This window comes from Photinus pyralis, unplaced genomic scaffold (genome assembly GCF_008802855.1).
Source record: "Photinus pyralis isolate 1611_PpyrPB1 unplaced genomic scaffold, Ppyr1.3 Ppyr1.4_LG9, whole genome shotgun sequence".
Lineage (NCBI taxonomy): Eukaryota > Metazoa > Arthropoda > Insecta > Coleoptera > Lampyridae > Photinus > Photinus pyralis.
This window is the reverse complement of record NW_022170878.1, coordinates 17834968-17856211: the sequence shown is the minus strand read 5'-3', so window position 1 is coordinate 17856211 and position 21244 is coordinate 17834968. Positions and strand designations below refer to the sequence as shown.

At 39.1% G+C, this 21244-nt stretch overlaps 3 protein-coding genes across 3 annotated transcripts; all 3 read left to right on the top strand.

Annotated features, from left to right (window-relative positions):
• The first annotated feature begins 5063 nt into the window (after positions 1–5063).
• LOC116180818 lies at positions 5064–5697 on the top strand. Its single transcript, XM_031500952.1, has 2 exons — positions 5064–5221; positions 5272–5697. The coding sequence occupies exons 1-2, from the start codon at positions 5153–5155 to the stop codon at positions 5620–5622; spliced, it is 420 nt and encodes a 139-aa protein (XP_031356812.1). The 5' UTR covers positions 5064–5152; the 3' UTR covers positions 5623–5697.
• A 1489-nt stretch (positions 5698–7186) lies between these two features.
• On the top strand, positions 7187–7933 carry LOC116180039. The gene has a single exon (XM_031499863.1). It carries the CDS (start codon positions 7187–7189, stop codon positions 7931–7933), a length of 747 nt encoding a protein of 248 aa, XP_031355723.1.
• Positions 7934–16388: 8455 nt separating this feature from the next.
• Positions 16389–17049, top strand: LOC116181160 (general odorant-binding protein 69a-like). The gene is made up of 2 exons (XM_031501438.1): positions 16389–16519; positions 16572–17049. The coding sequence occupies exons 1-2, from the start codon at positions 16427–16429 to the stop codon at positions 16920–16922; spliced, it is 444 nt and encodes a 147-aa protein (XP_031357298.1). The 5' UTR covers positions 16389–16426; the 3' UTR covers positions 16923–17049.
• The last annotated feature ends 4195 nt before the right edge of the window (positions 17050–21244 follow it).

The window sequence follows — 21244 nt, the reverse complement described above, 5'->3', positions numbered from 1 at the left end:
TTGTGCAAGGAAAATTCATTGGGGGGGGGGTCCACCGGCCATCTTATCAATTGAAGAACGCCATAGATGTGTTTCTACCTCACAGGCAAATTAGATTACTGAGTAATTTAATGAAACTTATGATAACAATATTGTAATTACAACATGTGGGGGTGGATTACCTCAATCACCCAGTCACTCAGCAAAGCTCTATGATGATATATCCCTACGGTTAGGCAACACAGCTTACAGTACGCCTGTGAGCACGACACTGCTCTCTATACAGTGACCGTAAGAAATTGTTTGATAGGTTATTATTCAAATTCTCCAGTAGATTTTGATATTCGTCACAGTTTTTTGACTCATTTTGTCATGTGACTATGCCGACAAATTTTACTATACGTACGGGCCAACTTCGTATCGCCTTTGGGAAAACCCGCTTCCGATAAAATCCCGTTTTTTCCCGTTACCGTACCACGTTCACGGTAAATCACGTTTCTCCCGTTCCCGATAAAATACCGTTTCTTTCCGGTCTCGTTCCCGTTGGAATTTCGAGAAGTGTTATGTCAGAAACCTTCGCGGGCATACCTCCAACCATTCCCCAAAGCTTTATCACAAACGGATGAACAGTTTAGCCAGGCAAATTATCTTTTATACAAATCTAGTTCGGGTAACAACAACAAAATTATATGGTTTAGTGCAGGATTGAAGATTTTGAAGGTTCAAACGATTTGAAAGCTTGAAAATTCATTAGAGGCCTTTTATTACTGATCTTTGATCTGATTGTTTAAAGTTCCTAAGCCTCATTACACCTCTTACACGCAATAAATAAATAATAAGTAAATTAATTAATTAATTATTAATTAATTAATTAATTAATTAATAAAGAATAAAGAGGAATTAATTTGATTGTATTAACAAGCATCATAATATCGACGACATTTTCAACTAACCACATACGAAATTACACGACTCACTAGTAGACGGGGGACACTTTGTAACTCGAAGGACCAATCTTCAAAAGAGTATAGCAAATGTCGTGTAATTCTTTTCATTTTCTTTGCCAAGCCAAGAAATGCGGTGGCATTTTTTTTCGAATTTTCGAAAATTACTTTCAAATCGTCATTTTCAGGTTCAAAAACCCCCAAATACTAGAGATTATTCTCGCATCGCCATTAAGGGCACCTCCTTTCGTGGTAGGAATTTTAACAAAACTTTTGCAAAATCGAAAAGATCATACCCCAAAACCTATTCAAAGCTGTGCCCCCAGTTTTTGTAACCCTGTGATTGCCGAGAAAAAAGTTAAAGAAGAAATGCAAATTTTACCGAGTTTTTGAGGGTGACTCGCAAACGAAACAGGTTGAACCCTCGGATTGTTTCGAAAAAGTGCTCTTGTACCGCCCATTTACATACGCAGACGTAACACCCTCTAGAGGTAATTTCGTACCTAAATCGAATGGTTCTTGAATGATTGATTTTCCTTCGAAACACACAGAATATAGTGCGGTGTGTAATGACGGGGGTTCGTAAGGGTTGATATTTTCATCCCTCACTTGTTCTGGCCCCTCAGCAGGCTTGCGCCGAATTACAAAGTGACCCGCATAATGCTTATCCGCGACCATCGCCAATTAATTAGGTAACTCACCTGGGAGCCTCCCGCCTCGAGCTGGTGCTGAGCGCTCCTGCACCTCCGAATACTCCGATTGGCGATTGGGGTTGCTCACAAATTGCTCTTCTGGAGATGAGAGAAATGAATTCTGCTGGTGGAACAATTAACACGAAACCAAAACTAGGCGTATTTTTTTAAAGGAAAGGGAGCGTCCGTGGAAAAAGGCCGGGGGGCCTTACGCGATAGATCTCGAGAGCATTGTGTTGCGCGGTCAGAAAAACAGATTAAGAAGGGCACCTGCAAAGAAAGACAGCAATAATTCAAAAATAGCCTCTTGGGCATTACGCGGGGAGCCGTATTGGAATTATAGGCACAAAGCCACGATTGATCGCGCGTCAAACAGTTAAATAATATTTTAAGTAATTAATTCGAAGTGTATACCGGGTGATTTTCTTTTGAGTTGATACGTTAATTAAATCTAGAGCAACTAGTTATAACTGCGCAAATAAACTGCCGTCCTCTTCGAACTCACCAAGGGCACAGGCTACGACAAGACGGCTATCATCGTACCTTTATCAAAGAATCAACTTTTCTGTCACGATACAGAAATTTCTAAAAAGAACGTCAATTCAACTCAGGGTACCCACTTTAGGGGAAAATTTGGTATAACAGCTGCGCGGCATAAAAGGGGGAAATCGTTATCTTTACTTGTGTGCACTTAAGGTAAATGTTTGGCTATTTCAACCGGCTTCTTAAGGGAGTTTGAGTTTTTTGACAATTTCTTTGCTAATCGGATCTCAGCAAAAAGAAACCCTTAGGATTCGGAAATTACTTACAGGGGAACTATATTATATGTGATTTTCTGTATTTACCCAGCTAGAAAGAGCAACTTACGTTTCGTTTGAATGTAATTTTAATGAGAGCTTTCTAGCTGAGTTAAAAGATTAGATATAGAGATTAGTTGAGTGTGTGGACATATTCGCCAACTATGAGTGTACTCTTGAGCACCCCAGGTAACTTTCTTAGAATATTCTTTTAACATGCTAGGAGGAATGCGAGTATTCTAAATATCCATAGAATGTTCTATGTCCGTCTGGCATATTCCAAGGATATTCAGCATTTCGGTGTTGAATATTCTATTAAAACATTCCCTTGGATGTATGAGTTTTGTCACAATCACGTTTCAACTTCATACCTTAATTATAATACACAAAATGTCTTTTATGTTAGACACTTATTTTGAATTAAGCATTATATCAAAGAGTATCCTATATTTATTATAGGTGGTCAATTATGCACTTGCTACGCTAAACTTCGGGAAACTTAATTTAGATGTCGCCACTGCAAAAATTTCCATTTAGTACGATATTGTCCAGTATACACCACCTCTAGGGTAAATAATTGGAATTATGTGATGTTTCATTCTTATAAGTTCGTAGCCTCTAATACGCCTTATAATTATGGCATACCGATAAGTTAAATGTTATCTGTTCGGATTATATTCCATTGATGATCTGTGAATTGTATTGAATACTACATACCTATTGTAAGGTAACCTGATGAATGTCATGTGAATATTCGTACTTCTAAATTGCATAAGTAGGTAGCTGGTAGAGTAGTAATGGGTCAAGTGCAGAGCATGTTGTAAGAATATTGAGAAGAACCGTTTTTTCAAGTTTATGTTCGAATTTATATACAAAGAATATTCAGAATAAATTGAGAATATTCTTAAGTGTATTCTGAGAATATCCCAAGTGGTCGGTATATGTATATGCATCATGTTCTAAGAATATTCAAAATAAATGTAGAATATTCTTTCAAGTCTGTTCACCAAATCCTCATTCGCATATACAAAGCACATGTATATTCTACGTATATTTAATATAAGCTGAAATATACCTTTCTGAATGTTTCTGGTATATTTTTTATATGTCCCTAAGGCAGTTTGCAAGATCGTGTGACAATATTCAAGAACTGTAAAAAAATTTTTCACAGCATTTTTCTTTTTTATTCTTTCTTTTGTTTTCCTTTGTCTTTTTTATTTAAAAACTCTTAACATATTTTTTTTATATTCCTTATAATTTCGAATAGTTTTTTTTAAATTAATACAACCTGTTATGTTCATAGATAAAATAAATAAATAAATATTCCAGAAATATTCAATATTCTCTAGGATACCCTGTATAGTATACTTACTTCGTAGTTTAAATTTGTTTTTTAAACTTTACACGTGAGTAAAATTGCATACATCCCATTCTGTGCGGATAGTAGGCGCGGGATAAGTTATTAACAGTAAACATACACACTTAGAACGCGTGAATTGTTACCATAGCAGCGGACCTCACTAACGTCGCGGTTCCGTGTAACCGAGACGTAAATTTTATTATAAACAAAAGATGGTGATCGCCTATTGCACACAAACAGACGCCAGTCTCCAAAATTGCGTTGGTTCCCCTGATGATAAATATAAACAGAAAAGCGCACAGCGAGCCCAAGTGGGGTATCTGAAAGTGTCTTCGCCAATTTAAATGCCTCGAGTGGTATCGATAGCGTACACTTCGTCAGCTTGTTTTTTAATACTTACAAAAACAGAATTAGTTTGAAATGAATAAATAGCGGTCAAGTGTGTACAGCTTACGTTTAAAAGTCGGCAAGCGACTTAATCTTGAAACGTTTTCCTTCTTCTATTCCAAGTGATACGCGATAAGGAAATTAATTAATTAAAAAATTCAGTTAGCGGGACCGTAAGTCACTACTGTTATTTGTTGAGAGTTTAAAATAGAAAACTAGTTTCCTATTTTTATTTGCAATTGAACAAATCTTAATAGAGAAAGGTTCATTCATTTTTTGTTTGAATGCACTATATTTCGTCGTTATATAAAAATTTCAGTTTATGAACACATTCTCAGTTATGTTTAATAGTGTAGTAGTGCATGTAGGTACAAAATTAATTAAGTCAAAGTTGATGTGATATTAGGTTAGGAGTAAAAAAAAAGTGATCACCCAGGGATATTATGATATTGTAATTAACGTTATTGGATCAATAGTGTTCTTTGCTTGGTTCTTTGAGAACTTTATTTTGTTTAAATATTTTAACACCAATTATGATATGGGAATTGTAACCAGATTTTGTGGGTCAAAAAATACTCATATAAAAATCAAGTTTATACCTGTAGAACTCAAAGTCCGTTCTATACCCATTTGATTGAGGTTTGTAATACCATTACAACTTTCCAAAGGTTTTGAAAACCTTAAATAGCTCAAAAACCCTGCGTGTTTCCTGTTAGATATACCGTAAATTGTACCAAATGTACATCCCATTCTATTCACTTAAGAAAAACCAACAATCGGAACAAGACGGAAGGAGGCCTAGCAACAACAACGTCATCTCAAGGGAGACGGGTATCCAATTATTCACACGTTTAACGATGATATTACCTTAACTTTTCCTGGGAAACCAGTTGCACACAATTGCTTTAGTATAGCTACGTGTGGAGGCCGTGTGGGAAAAACCGCACTGTATTTATAGCAAATTGAACGGGCTCTCGTTCACTTTTCGCCATCATGTCGACTCTGAATGTGCTAATCATCATTTCTGCGGTGATCTCTGCGGTGTTGGCCTTTTCAAGTAACGTAAGTGCAAAACATAAAATTCACATTTGGTTAGCAACGCACCATTTCAGAAAACCACCAGAGCAATTATGGACGAATGGAAGGAGCGCACGAAGGAGGAACATCCAGAATGCCTAAAATCGACGGGGGTCAAGGAGGAGTACGTGAATCAATATTGGGAGTCGGTCGAGATGGTCGACGATGAGAATTTCAAATGCTACCTTTGGTGCGTGTTTAACGGATTTAAGCTTATGAATAATGACGGTAACGCCAACAAGGAGCTTGTCGTGCAATATGTAGACAGAATGACCTCCGAAATAGTGGAATTCTGCACTGCAAAGATTGACACTAAGACCGACAAGTGCGAACGTGTCTATGAACTGGTCTATTGTGGCACACGCTACCATCACATTTACGTTTAAGCAGTTTTCTGCAAAGTATGTTTAGATCAGTTGAATGGCGACTATTTGTTTATAATAAAGTCCAATGAATTATTTGACGTTTGTTTTATACTTGGTCTCAATGACGTCGGTTGACATGCTGTTGTATTTATAATCACGATACCTGCCCTCTTTGGGAGCCTGTATCTTAACTATTTGTTTTGTCTTAGATTTCCGTTCTTCAAATTTGCAATTATGACAAGGTCATCAAAATTCACACCATGGGAGTTATGTATGCAACAAAAGTACCTACACTAAAATTTGGAGTGCTCATTCATTACAAATATTATCCTCATTAAAGCTGCGAAAAGATTATCATTATCAACACTGCAACCATGCTAAATCCTTGTTAGCAAATCAATAGACCAATGTTGCAACATTTCACTGATTGACCAAAGTCACTCCAAAACGTATGAGCATAAATATCTTAACATGAAACCTTAAAAGTTAAAAAGAAGGCATGCAACCTGAATGTTAAAACCTGAATGACAGTCTATCAGGTACTCAATCACTTAGCAGGGCTCAGTAATGGCATACTCCTATGGGTAGGCAACACATCTTACAGCACAACAATGCCCTGTATACAGTGACTGTGAAAAAGTCTTCGGTTTTAACCGTTTTGCGTATTCGCACATCTTAGGTTTATGTTTATTTTTCCTTGCTTTATTTATTTTGCCTCCAACAATCTTTCGGTTGAATTTTTAAACAACTGCGGTAGCTCCCGCCCTCTTGTAGTTTCTTTATTTGTACTTTTAGTCAATCATTAATATCGATATTCTTTCAACGTCCCTGTTATATGTACAAGAGCCTAGCAAGCAATAATTACATTCATACAGTCCACACACAAAAATTATCAATGCTTCAGTCATACACGCAAAAAAGGTTGTTAAGATCCCTAAAGACCTTAAAGTCTTTAAAGCCTCGACTATTCAAAAGGGAAGATAATCTCTAGAACTCTAAAGACTATTTATGAACAAGCACAAAGCTGGTTTACTTTACTTGAATTTGTGTCTCAGTATTTGTCTTTCCTTTTAGAAATGTTTATTGAATGCGATTAAATTTGTTCCCTTTCTAATTGTTCAATTTAGATAAGGTGTAAGGCACAACTGGTCAAATTTGCGTGTTTTATGAATTGAGAACTGAGAAAGGAGTTTGTTTTATGGCGGTAGTTGTGTTTCTTTATATGTATACTGAAAACAATTAAAAGACGCGGTTTCTTTTGTTCTGTAGCGTCACCCGCCAAGCACGACCCGAGCACGTGATTTTAGCGTGCTCGACCGGTCCGTTACAGCCCCTAACACAATAGAATAGTTTTGGTTGGAATGTGGAAAAACCGACCTGAGGGAATAAACAATCCGAGGCCGGCAGTTACGCGCCGACCTCTCATACAATAAGGCTTGCTAATAAACAAGTTTCAACATCCATTCTTTTCATCTTTTTCCCGAAATACTTAGCCCCACAAATTGGTGACCCCGACGTGATTATCGCGTAAAGTGCGGCAGGATATTTCGCGGAAAGGACATTCAACGCCAGTGCGCAAGGAAACATGGCCAACGACGGTGAAAGTTCAACGCCAGCCCTCATGGTATCGGTAGATCGCGTCGCGATGCGCTTACCGGAATTTTGTGCGTCCGATCCGGAAATGTGGTTTTGTTTATTGGAAAGAAATCCACCGACTACAGCTCCGTACGACAAACTAAAGAGCGAACTCACACGAAGACTTTCCTCGTCGCAAGAGGATAAAATCCGTCGCCTCCTAGAAAGAGAAGAGTTAGGGGACCGTAGACCTTCCCAATTCCTCCGCCATTTACGCCAACTTGCGGGACCGACTACGGACGACCAACTTTTAAGGACACTATGGGTAAGCCGCATGCCCAGAAATATACAAATGATCCTGGCCACCCAGAAGAACACTCAGCTCGACGAGGTGGCAGAGTTAGCGGACAGTGTCATTGAGCATGCGGCGCCCAACGGCCAGATCGTACCAGTCCACGCGAGACAGGACGGCGCCGTGGATTCCCTTGACCAGAAGCTAAACCAAATTGCCAAATCGTTGAAACAAGAACTGATGGAAATTATGCGCAACGAAATCGCGGCCCTATCTGGACGAGCCCCATTTTCACGAGACACCGGATATGAAAATCGACGACCCAGGTCGCGCTCACGAGCCCGCTCCGTCAGTCGTGGACCAGGGAAGAAAATTTGTTGGTATCATTGGCGTTTCGACACCGACGCCAAAAAATGCGACCCTCCCTGCTCGTTCCAAGCGGGAAACGAGGGGGGCGATCGCTAATGGCAACCAGCGACAGTGGCCCCGCGACGAGCCGCCTGTTTATAACCGATCGCGAATCCAAAACACAATTCCTTGTGGACACCGGTGCCGATCTATGCGTGTTCCCAAAACAACTCGTTGGTAAATCTTGCGAAAAATCGGACTACGAACTTTCCGCGGCAAACGGTACGATCATTAATACTTATGGAACGTTATTACTAAATTTAAACCTCGGGTTAAGACGCGATTTCACCTGGCAATTCGTAATCGCCGACGTTTCGCGACCCATTATCGGCGCTGATTTTCTTGCCTACTTCGGCCTATTAGTGGACGTAAAAAACGGCCGTTTGCTCGACCAGAGCACGAACGTGATCTCTAAAGGTCAGGTGACAACGTGTGACGTTCCCTCCATCAAGACGGTCTGCGGCACATCCGCCTATCACCAAATCCTTCAAAGTTTCCCAGACATCACTCGACCCGTCGGCACGTTCCGTGAACGTAAGCACAACGTCCAACATCAAATTAAGACGACTCTCGGTCCACCTGTCAGCAGTAAACCACGCCGCCTCGCACCGGAGAAGTTAAAAATTGCGAAGAAAGAATTCGACACCATGTCGAAGATGGGATTAACGAGGCCTTCTTCCAGTCCATGGTCATCACCATTACACTTGGTGGCCAAACAAAATGACGAATGGCGTCCCTGCGATTACCGCGCCTTAAACGCGCGCACGATACCAGATCGATACCCCGTTCCACACTTGGAGGATTTCGCTCAGACGCTCCACGGAAAACTGATATTTTCCAAAATCGACCTGGTACGCGCCTACAATCAAATTCCGGTGGCGGAAGAGGACGTTGAAAAGACGGCTATAATTACACCGTTCGGCCTTTACGAGTTCCCGTTCATGTCGTTTGGGTTATGCAATGCCGGCCAAACTTTTCAGCGCTTCATCGACCGTGTTCTGCAAGGATTGGATTTCGCCTACGCGTACTTGGACGACATTTTAGTCGCGTCGGAAAACGAGCACGAACATAAGGAGCACCTACACCTCCTATTTACACGTCTCCAGGAGTACGGGATAGTTATAAATCCATCCAAATGCGTATTCGGACGGGAAACCGTCGAATTCTTGGGCTATCGCGTATCACACAACGGTACATCACCACATCCGGCGAAAGTAGAAGCGCTCATGTCTTTCGCAAAACCCGAGACGGCGAAGAAATTGAGGCAGTTCCTAGGTATGATAAACTTTTATCGTAGATTTATTCCAAGGGCTACCGAAATTCAAGCTCCATTGCACAACTTGCTACACGGCAAAATTAAAGGTAACAACCCCGTAACCTGGACAACGCAGGCCGAGGACGCTTTCAACGCCTGCAAACAGCAACTCTCGAGCGCTACGCTACTCGCACATCCTAAGAATAACGCGCCTTTAGCGATTGCTTCCGACGCGTCCAACACCGCAGCGGGAGCTGTCCTACAACAGCGCGTCAACGGAGAATGGCAGCCGTTAGGATTCTATTCCAAAAAGTTGAGCCCGACACAAACTACGACAGAGAACTACTGGCAATATATATGGCAATCAAACACTTCAGGCATATGGTGGAAGCAAGGAGTTTTACGATCTTTACAGATCACAAACCGATCACCTTCGCTTTCCACCAAAAGCTCGACAAATGCACGCCGAGACAATTCCGTTATTTGGATTTTATCGGACAATTTACCACGGACATACGGCATATACCCGGGCAAGAAAACGTGGTGGCCGACGCCCTCTCGCGGATCGACGAAATGGCCTCAACAATGGAATACCAGGCACTCGCAGACTCCCAAGAGACGGATGAAGAATTGGAGAAGTTCATAGAGTCCGAATCCGGTCTGCAACTAAGGAAAATATCGCTTCCCGGAAGTAGCAAGGAAGTCTACTGCGACGTTTCGACGACCCGAGCTAGACCGTTCGTCACACCTGCATTTCGTCAAGCAGCGTTCAACTCGGTACATCAGCTGTCGCATCCGGGAATTAAAGCCACTGTTCGCCTCGTTAGTCAGCGGTTTGTATGGCCGAAAATAAAAGCAGACGTCGCAAGAATGGCACGAGCGTGCATCCAGTGTCAGCGCGCCAAAACCACCAGGCACGTATCCGCACCCCTGGGCAAGTTCGACTTTCCGTCACGGCGCTTTGAACACGTCCACATCGATATCATCGTGATGCCTGTCTCGGAAGGGTGCCGATATTGCCTAACGTGCGTCGATAGATTCACACGCTGGCCGGAAGCATACCCAATGGAAAACCAGGAAGCCGCTACCGTTGCTCGAGCTTTTTACACCGGCTGGGTATCAAGATTCGGAGTGCCACTGAGAATTACCACGGATCAGGGACGTCAATTTGAGTCGAATCTGTTCAAAGAAATTTGCAATTTGACAGGTTCAATTCACCTAAGGACAACCGGATATCACCCTCAATCCAACGGTATGGTAGAGAGGCTACATCGTCAACTTAAATCCGCCATAAAGTGTCACGAAACACAAACGTGGACCAAAATCCTCCCGTCGGTACTACTTGGAATTCGAGCGGCCTGGCGAGAGGATATTCAGGCAACATCGGCGGAAATGGTACTCGGTGAAAATGTACGTCTGCCCGGAGAATTTTTATCGACAGCCACTGGACCACAACACCACGAATCCGAAATTGTCCAGGAACTACGGCAGCATTTCCAACAACTACGCCCTGCACCAGGACGTCGTCATGGTGAGAAACGAACCTTTATCTTCAAGGACATGCTATCCGCAGAGCACGTCTTCATACGTCACGACGCAGCTAGGAATTGCCTGCAATACGTTTACGACGGTCCGTTCCAAGTGGTAAGCCGGGACGCTAAGACGTTTGTTGTCAATGTAAATGGCAAAAACGTCACTGTGTCAATAGATCGTCTCAAACCAGCCTACACCCTCACCAACGACAACCCTGACAACTCGCCAATACCAGCTACACCCGCCCCTAGAGCACCGGAAAACACGCCGGAAGGCGCCGTCCAAGAAAGAAGGACATCCAACAGGAAAGTGCGTTTTCCCGATCGTTTTCAAGCGGGTTTGGTGGAAGTGTGGTGAAATAGCCGTGACGAAGTGACAATTCGCAGATTTTTTTTGACTATGTTGTATATATGTACATATGTGTATTATTCTAGTTCTAAGTTTCAAAACCTGTATTATTTTAAACAGTATCGTTTGTGTCACTTACTATTTCAAATTTTTGTATAAACCAAAATTCTGGCAAGGGGGTGTTGTAGCGTCACCCGCCAAGCACGACCCGAGCACGTGATTTTAGCGTGCTCGACCGGTCCGTTACAGCCCCTAACACAATAGAATAGTTTTGGTTGGAATGTGGAAAAACCGACCTGAGGGAATAAACAATCCGAGGCCGGCAGTTACGCGCCGACCTCTCATACAATAAGGCTTGCTAATAAACAAGTTTCAACATCCATTCTTTTCATCTTTTTCCCGAAATACTTAGCCCCACAGTTCTTTTACGACGGTTTGGGAGCATATACATTTTTTCACGCTAAACTTCTTCGGGCAGTCACACTGCGTATGTGACAACGTAGTTCGTCAGTATTGTAATAAAGGGTGCAAAAGAAGTTCAGAGTGTGTGTGTGTCAATTTCAAGGTGCATGAATATCGCAAATTTGTTACGACCAGATTGATTGGATTATTTATAACTGTATTTACGATTTCTTTATTTAATTCGTATGTCAACGTCTGCGTGCGGAGTATGTGTAAAAAAACAGGCTTTCTTTCTCTGAGCGTCTTGTTTAATTTTGTTTTTCGTTTTTTCATGCGCCGGACCGTGCGGCACAATTCATTTAAAGCTGAACTGTAGTTCTAAGGGTCCCTGGTTCGAATCCGGGTTCGGGCATGCATATTTGTAAATGTATAGTGGGTTGGGTTGGTAGAACAGCCTTGGCTGAAACCCCGCCCACTCAAAAATAAAGGCAAATAAAATAAAATAAATGTTTTGCGGAATAAATTTTTGTCGGCAAAAACTGTGTATTTAATTGAACCCAAAGTGTATCCCAGATAGAGTTTTCATGTCACATTTTTCTATTCATGTCAGGTGTTCATGAAATGTATGTAGCCTAAAGTCACTAAATATAGAAAGTACCGCAATCCATTGGGCCCGTGTGTTAGAGAGAGAACGCATGATTTTTGCCCAAAAATGGCGGAAGTTACCAGATTCTAGTAACTTTAATGTTAGGGATTATTCCACCTGTTTGGAGATATCTGTATATATTTTTTTTCACTACTAGCGTGTGATGACATGATTATTAACCTTTTTTCTACTTGGAAAGTAGGCTTTCTCGGCATTTGTCCAAAGTGGTTAATAATGTGGACATTATTAACTAGTAGTCAATAATGAGAAATGTCACGCTGTCACTTTTAGAAAACACAACCAAAATTTCGCTCAATAAACGCTTACACAAGTTCTCTAAAATGAATGATTGCCACCATCCGCCATTTCCAGAGAAATTACATACCTAAAATTATCACATTTTGAAAAAAATCGAACGAAATTTCTCTTCGAATTTCAATGACAGAACAAAATACGGCCTGTTTGACTTGTACTTCCACGTACTTGATTGACATGTTAAATTAGTAAACAAAAAATTCTGTCCAACCGTTCACTTTCTTATCAATATAATATGTTAATTTCGAGGACTTCAAGTGCTAGTAGTGAAAAAAATAGTATATATACCACGGTAGAGAAGTCTAGACAAGCGCCACGAGATGTAATCTTGGTGCTCAGGCAATAATACTGGACTTCTCTACCTTGGTATATAATGTACTATTATAAAACATGACAGTACTATGAAGTTAGGTTATTAAAAAATTACAGCCATTCAGATTTTATTTGTCAATTTTTTTAAGTTGGCAGCAAATTTGCCCAAAAATGGCGGATGATTGCGGTACTTTCTATATCTAGTGACTTTAATGTAGCCCATGTATAAATTTATACAAAATGAGCATTAGTTCGTTCCAATTTACGAAGTTGAATCGACCAACTATCTATAACCTACCTAACTGAATCGCCTTCGAACTCACCAAGGACAAACGACATAATTGACGTCAGACGTCCGAGGAGGCGCATTTTTCATAAAAAAGTCAGCTACCCCATTATGAGACGCAAATTTTTACAACGTCCGTCATTTAAATTCAGGGTGTCAATTTAGGAGAAGAGACAGAAAAGGAGGAAATCGTTATTTGCTTGAGAGGATATAGGGGTTGTGCGAAACCCCACTCGCTTTCAAATTCTTTCCCATTTATTTATACATGCAATACAATTTAAAAATAAGGGAAAGATAACATAACATCATATTGAAGTTAAACTCGAATACATATCTAATTGAGTGGGCTGGTTATTCGTATTTCCATTATTGCCACGGAAATGTCACTTGACGTTTGCTAATAAAAATCACCGTCTTTGTAAATAAAATGAGTTCAGTTGAAAAAGAGAATAAAGCGTTCATTCAGTGGCTTGTTACAAAAGCAGAAGGAAAGTTGGTAGGTGCAAAATCCAAATCCAGTAAAGAATATGAAAGGTTCGTTCATGCATAGGAAGCATCTTACGAAAGAGCATATATAAAGGAAATTCAAATGTATTTTAAATCTTCTATCCTTTGGCGCATTCATTTAAAACTTCAAAAATGCTGCGATTAAGAAATGGAACAAATTAGGAACAAAGGATAGGTACAAGCCAAATAAATCTTTTCTGTTTACAGAAACGGATCTAAGAAGATTTTTTATTTCAGTCCCAGATGAGAGTTTCATAGGTCATATTTGAAGTAACGTTACTTAACCACCTGCAAGGCAATTGTGTTTTAAAGGCCCGATTTCGCACGCGTTTGAGTGTCCAAAACAAAAATTGTGATTCTGGCATACCTAATAAAAAAACCTTTATAGGACGATTATTATAGATAGAACTAAAAAAGATGCACACCTATCAATTGCTAAAATATAGAGAAGGTTCAAGAATTTACCGAGCCATTTTTTGGCAATGGTGTTTCAAGTTTTTAATGTGACAAATCTGTAAGAAACCGTTTTCACAAATTTGGTCCAATTCGTGAGATATTGAGTATATGCAGAAAGAGTTGCACAGATAGCTACACTCCACATGCTTGTTGTACAGGATGGCTAAATAAGACTGCGAGGTACTGTATCTGGAAACCTGTCCATCGTAAAGGCTTGCGGTAAAAAAGTTATTACTAAAATGGCCACAAGAAAAACCTGGAAAATATTTTTAAGTTTCTGAAATGGCCGCTAGGGGGCATAACTGCAATCTAAAATGTAAAAAGGTGATTTTTCTGTGAATTTTTCCTAACAAAAAAATGTCCGATCTTTGAAGACGACGATAATCTGAACCTTTTTTGTTTGACAATTATTCCTGTATCTCTAAAAGTGAAGTGGTGGGGGTATTCAAAGGTTTCCGTAAAGAAAACCCTGTATCTTCGAAACGGCTGAGCCGATTTAAACAAACGTCGGTTAGTTCAAAAGAGCTATTCTTCAACTACAAATATTATACTATTTTAAGTTTTGTTAGTTTCACATATCACCGCTTGAGGGCTTTTCTCGACATTCCGACAGAAATGGTTAATTTTCTCAAAAAAATTAAATGCATTGGTTCGATTTTTTTTCATAAAAAAGTAGCTAAATGATGCCTAATAAAGCTCGCGAAAACCGCATCTCAATATCTTGTTCCTAACCTAAAATTTAGGCCAAAGAAAGTTTTATACTCTCAAAATTTCAAGATATCGAGATGCTGTTTTCGCGAGCTTGTTTAAGCATCATTTAGCTACTTTTTCATGAACAAAAATCGAACCAATACATTTAATATTTTGAGAAATTTGAGAATTTCTGTCGGAATGTCGAACAAAGCCCTCAAGCGGTGATATGTGAAACTAACAAAACTTCAAATATTATAATATTTGTAGCTGAAGAATAGCTCTTTTGAACTAATCCGAGTTTGTTTAAATCAGGTCAGCCGTTTCGAAGATACAGGGTGTTCTTTACAGAGACTTTTGAATACCCCCCCCCCCCCGCCACTTTATGTTTAGAGATACAAGAAAAATTGTCAAAAAAAATGGTTCAGATTATCATCGACTTCAAAGACCGGACATTTTTTTGTTAGGTTCATATAGCGGAATTCACAGAAACATCACTTTTTTAGATTCCAGATTGCAGTTACGCCCCCTAGCGGTCATTTCAGAAACTTAAAAATATTTTCCATGTTTAGCTCGTGGCCGTTTTAGTAATAACTTTTTTATCCGCAAGCCTCTACGATGAATAGATTCTCAGATACAGTACCTCACATTCTTAGTTGTCCACCCTGTACAATAGACGAGCAATGGAAAGTTTCATGATATTGATAATACAATATTTAACCTAATGACATCAAACATACATCAAAACTGAAAAATTGCTCAAACAAAAATAAAATCCGCCGATAAGTGACTGAGAAATATTACTTAAGTTTACATATTCAGTACACAACACAGTAGTTGTATGTACTGCCTCAGGGTCAAGTGACGTCACACGCCGACCGAAATAATTTTTCCAAAGTCTTGTTTCATTTGTGCATGTACTTTCATGACTCCTTATCATTTCTATTTTATTTAAATTTTCAAAATCAATTTAGAACAAAAAACAGGAAACTTCTCCGTTACCGCAGTTAGTAAATCCCTTTTTCGGCTATACATCGGGTTCAAACCCGACAAGTACCTACGGTTGTATGCATGTGTGACTGTCGTACATATTACCTACACACTGGATTATTTAAACAAATAAAATAACAAAAAATTCGCAATTTGATAACTATGAAATGTATTCCTGACCACCTTTGTATAGTTATACCGTCTTTGGACGGTTGATAGATAAAAAACCATATCACAGACCCAATTTAAGTGAATCATAAATTTGGTAGTCTTACTTTGAATGACATAAAATGGTATATTACGTCATAAGGTTGTAATGGTGGTATTACAGGTTAGAAGAAAAATCGCACAATTCTACGAACCTGTAATATGCGTGTACCTATCACAACCGAATTACTTACTATACTTTTTCTACGATCTTGTGAATTTCGAAATGAAAATAAGGCAGGTCTGTTGATTGACATTTGTATAGATAATTATCACTTCCAAACGTACAATGATCTATATCCTTATTATTTATCATGCCTCTAAATTATACGTTATAACCTCATTTTCAGGAAGGTCGTAGAAGAAAGCAATTCATTCTGTGAAGCAGTTTACCTAAACATTTTGAAAATCAGAAATAACAACATACAATGTAAATTTGTTTACAGGGCATAAGTACATTTATTTTACTGAAACCAAATTGTTCATTGTGGAATGTTCACATAACTATATTTTATTCGTAAACAATCATGAGCAAAAAATTGCTTTAGTATTCTAGTCGGGATCTTATGGGAAAAGACGTACGGTATATATATAGCAAATTGAATGGGCTCTCACGGATTTTTAGCCATGATCTGGACTCTGAAGGTGCTATTCTTCATTTCTGCGGCGATCTTCGTGTCGGCCTTTTCAACTAACGTAAGTGCAAACCTAATAAATCCCACATTGGCTTGGCAATGCACCATTTCAGAAAACCACCAGAGACATTTTGGACGAATGGAGGGAGCGCACGAAGCAAGAACATCCGGAGTGCTTAAAATCGACGGGGGTCAAGCAAGAGTACGTTGATCAATATTGGGAGTCGGTTCAGATGGCCGACGATGAGAACTTCAAATGTTTCCTTTGGTGCGTGTTTAACGGATTTAAGGTTATAAACAATGACGGTACCGGCAACGAGGAGCTGATCGTTCAAACTATAGATAGGATGACCAACGAAATTGTGGAGTTCTGCATGGAAAAGGCTGACAAGATGCCTGACAAATGTAAACGCACTTACGAACTGATCAATTGTTGCACACGTTACAAACACGCTTACGTTTAGGGAGGTTTAGAAAAAGTACGTTTGAATCCGTGGAATAAGGTTTTTTTTTTATATTAAAGTCACATGATAATTTAATGTTTGTATTATATTGTTGTGCGTATATGGTGACAATACACTCTCCAACTGACTCGTTTCTGCAAATTGACCCTATCCTGTAAAAACCGCACTAAAAATATCATTCTTCGTTTTGTCTTAGACTTCCGCTCTTCATATTATGATAAGTACATAGTTAAAGGTCACCGAAATTTTCGCCATGGGAGCTATGTATGTAACAATAGTGTACTAAAATTGGCAGTGTACATGCGTTACACATAAATTGTCCTCATTAGACCTGCGAAAAGATGATCATTATCGACATTACCCTTGTTAGCAGAGCAAAGACGCACTTCTTACATAACATGGGTCCAAGTACGATTCTCCATTTGATTTGAGTCACTTAGGCGTCACAAACTGTACTTTGGTAGCTTGTCGTAATTACAATTTTTACTAGTTCTGCAAATCGCGTAGTATTCTAAACTTAAAGTACCTAAAAAGTTAACAAGCAAAAAAGTAATCGTGAACGTTTTACAAAAAGCGCATTTCCACTTGCATTCATTTCCCATTTGTAAGATGCAACTTCTGTTAAAATCGTAAAAATCCGGCCACAAATATGAAAGATAGCGTTTCAAATGTGCAATCCATTTTTGACGTGCTACTTCAATTTCAGTTGATAAGAAGAATTTCATTTCAATGTTTTTCTAAATAAGAAAGTTAGAATTGCGCATGCGCAAATCTAAATTTTGAAACTAACGTTAGATTTTCCTTTGTTTCAGGCGCCTATGTATCAAATTTTTTTTAAATACTTCCATAAATAAAAAAGTTGACACTGCGCATGCGCAAAACCAAATTTTGAAACTGGCGTTAGATTTTCCTTTATTCCAAGTGCCTATAATATCAAATTTCATTGAAATACTTTTATAAATAAAAAAGTTTGCAATTCGGTTTATAAATGGTCGAGATGCGAAAAGGGCACTGTGAATTTTGAATCCATTCGACTCAACTTTTGGCATTGCGTATTATATGGCTAAAACACTATGCCCAGATTGAATTTCATGCAATTCAGTTCATAACTAACGGAGATGTCAAAACGATCGGATATTTCTAAACAAAGTTATCGTTCACACGGACAGATAGACAAAGGAACAGACGGACAGACCAACAGACAGACGACAGACAGTAATACAAAATTATAAACGATCTCTAGGATCGTTAATAAACGGCAAAAGTGTAAAATTATGGAGCACGTAAAAAACAATAACCCTTAAGATAAAGAACTAGTAGCGTCTCAGCGAACGAGCGGACGGACGGACGGACAAAGTGGCCACAACAGCGCATTTTTTTTGTGGAAATGCGCTAAAACGGGATTTACTTCGGAATTCCGGTAACGGAGAAGTTTCTAGTTTTTTGTTGTAAATTCATTTTGAAAATTTAAATGAAATTGAAATGATAAAGGTTCATGAAAATATGTAAGCTATTATTTTAATGTTTCATAGTATTTATTTGACTGTTACTTAACCTAGGATAAAAGATATAAAACCTGGAATCAAAATTTAAGTAATAATTTTGACAATGGCAGCAGAAGAGCTTTACGATGGCTAGGAACTTAAATCCTAGTTATAGGGTTTTCCCTTCGTTTCAAAGAAAACGGTTCCTTTTGTGACCTGTAACTCCTCATTTAGCAACCCATGGTCCTTGAATAAGGGCAATGTCCTACTTTGCCGTGAAGTGTATTCCGAAGGTAACAGGAAATTTGCTTAGTCTCTTGTTAACACTGTCTAGCTAAACCTTCCTTATAAATATTTATTGTTTGCTGAGATCCTTGCCATCAGTACCAAACAAAAATAAAAAATTCCGCTACTCAAAATAGGTTAATTTATTCTAGGTAATTCACTTGAACATACAAAATATTCCATCGCAGCACTTAAATATTTGGACCGATATTCTACTCGGACCGCTTTTATTTTTCTCCCTTCTTTCCCGTTGTCTCCTAATCGCCCTTATGCATGGTTTGCAACCTCCTTTCTCTTTTCCTCTATTCCTTATTTCCAGGTCTGGCCCTTACTACCATTTTTACATCCATTGGTCGTTCTTTCACATATTTGGTATGCACATACACCGAGAGATATCGACCGATTTTGTGCGATGATTAGTAAACATCTGTCACCGCAATTATCTCTTTACATAGGTTAAAAGTAGTGCATAAAGGCAGTGGCGTAGCGTGCGCAAATTGCGTCTAGAGCAAACATTATAATTGCCCCCTTCGTAAATTACCTGTATATAAAACAAGATACAAACGCATGCGATTTTTAGTAAGAGAATTCTTCGTGCACCACTCGTACCTAATTAAATCAGCTCGCGTTTGGAGACGCGACGTTTAGTTCGGCTCATATTCAATAGCACTGATTTTTGAACTCGGAGATATGATTAGCGAAGATTTAACATTTCTGTCTCTTTTCGTTCCCGAGAAACAATTTCACTTCCAAATTCCCATTTCCCTTTACCCATTTTCCGATTCCCATTTCTCATTTCTCATTTCTCATTTCTCATGTCTCATTTCTCATTTCTCATTTCTCATTTCTCATTTCTCATTTCTCATTTCTCATTTCTCATTTCTCATTTCTCATTTCCCATTTTCCATTTCCCATTTCCCATTTTCCATTTCCCATTTTCCATTTCCCATTTCCCATTTCCCACTTCCCACTTCTCATTTCCCATTTCTCATTTCCCATTTCCCATTACCATTCCCCATTACCATTTCCCATTACCATTTCCCATTACCATTTCCCATTACCATTTCCCATTACCATTTCGTATTTCCTATTTCCTATTTTCAGTATCACGTTTCCCTTTACCAATTTCCTACGTCCAAGTTTCCATTTCCCATTGCCAATTTCCTATTCACATTACCCATTTCCTATTTTCCATTCCATATTTCTTATTTTCCATTTCCCATATCCCATTTTCCAATTCCCAATTCCCATCTCCCCTTTCTCATTTTTCATTTTCCATTTCCCATTTCCCGTTCCTCATTCTCCATTTTCGGTTTGCTATTTCACATTTCCCAATTCCCCTTTCCCATTTCTCATTTTCCATTTCCCATTTTCCATTTCCCATTTTCCATTTTCCATTCTCCATTTTCCATTTCCTATTTCCCATTTTCCATTTCCCATTTCCCATTTCCCATTTCCCATTTTCCATTTCCCATTTTCCATTTCCCATTTTCCATTTCCCATTTTCCATTTCCCATTTTCCATTTCCCATTTTCCATTTCCCATTTTCCATTTCCCATTTTCCATTTCCCATTTTCCATTTCCCATTTTCCATTCCCCATTTTCCATTTTACATTTCCCATTTTCCATTTCCCATTTTCCATTTCCCATTTTCCATTTCCCATTTTCCATTTCCCATTTTCCATTTCCCATTTTCCATCTTCCATTTCCCATTTTCAATTTCCCATTTTCCATTTCCCATTTTCCATTTCCCATTTTCCATTTCCCATTTCCCATTTTCCATTTCCCATTTTCCATTTCCCATTTTCCATTTCCCATTTTCCATTTCCCATTTTCCATTTCCCATTTCCCATTTTCCATTTCCCATTTTCCATTTCCCATTTTCCATTTCCCATTTTCCATTTCCCATTTTCCATTTCCCATTTTCCATTTCCCATTTTCCATTTCCCATTTTCCATTTCCCATTTTCCATTTCCATTTCCCATTTTCCATTTCCCATTTCCCATTTCCCATTTCCCATTTCCCATTTCCCATTTCCCATTTCCCATTTTCCATTTCCCATTTTCCATTTCCCATTTTCCATTTCCCATTTTCCATTTCCCCTTCCACATTTCCCATTTCAGATTCTCATTTCTCGTGTCTCGTTTCTCAATTCTGATTCTAATCTCTGAATGTTTAATTTCTGAATTTATGTATTTATGATCTCTGACTTCTGACTTGTGATCACTGACCACTGACAACTGAGCTCTGACCTCTGATCTCTGATCTCTGACTTCTGAATTCTGATCACTGACCACTGACCTCTGACCTCTGACGTCTGACCTCTGATCTCTGATCTGATTTCTGACCTCTGATCTCTGATCTCTGATCTCTGATTTCTGATCTCTGATCTCTATCTGATCTTTGATCTGACTAAGCGCTGATCGCTGTCTCTAACCTCTGACCTTTGACCATTGACGTTTGACCTTTGAACTCTGACCTTCGACCTCTGACTGCTAACTGATGACTTCTGATTTTTGATGTTTGACTTCCGACACCCGATTTCTGCCTTCC

Excerpts from the sequence above, each read along its gene's own strand:
- LOC116181160 (XM_031501438.1), top strand. The coding sequence starts at position 16,427 with ATGGGCTCTCACGGATTTTTAGCCATGATCTGGACTCTGAAGGTGCTA. Across the intron at positions 16,520-16,571 it reads TGTCGGCCTTTTCAACTAAC|AAAACCACCAGAGACATTTT; the intron begins GTAAGTGCAAAC and ends GCACCATTTCAG.
- LOC116180818 (XM_031500952.1), top strand. The coding sequence starts at position 5,153 with ATGTCGACTCTGAATGTGCTAATCATCATTTCTGCGGTGATCTCTGCG. Across the intron at positions 5,222-5,271 it reads TGTTGGCCTTTTCAAGTAAC|AAAACCACCAGAGCAATTAT; the intron begins GTAAGTGCAAAA and ends GCACCATTTCAG.
- LOC116180039 (XM_031499863.1), top strand. The coding sequence starts at position 7,187 with ATGGCCAACGACGGTGAAAGTTCAACGCCAGCCCTCATGGTATCGGTA.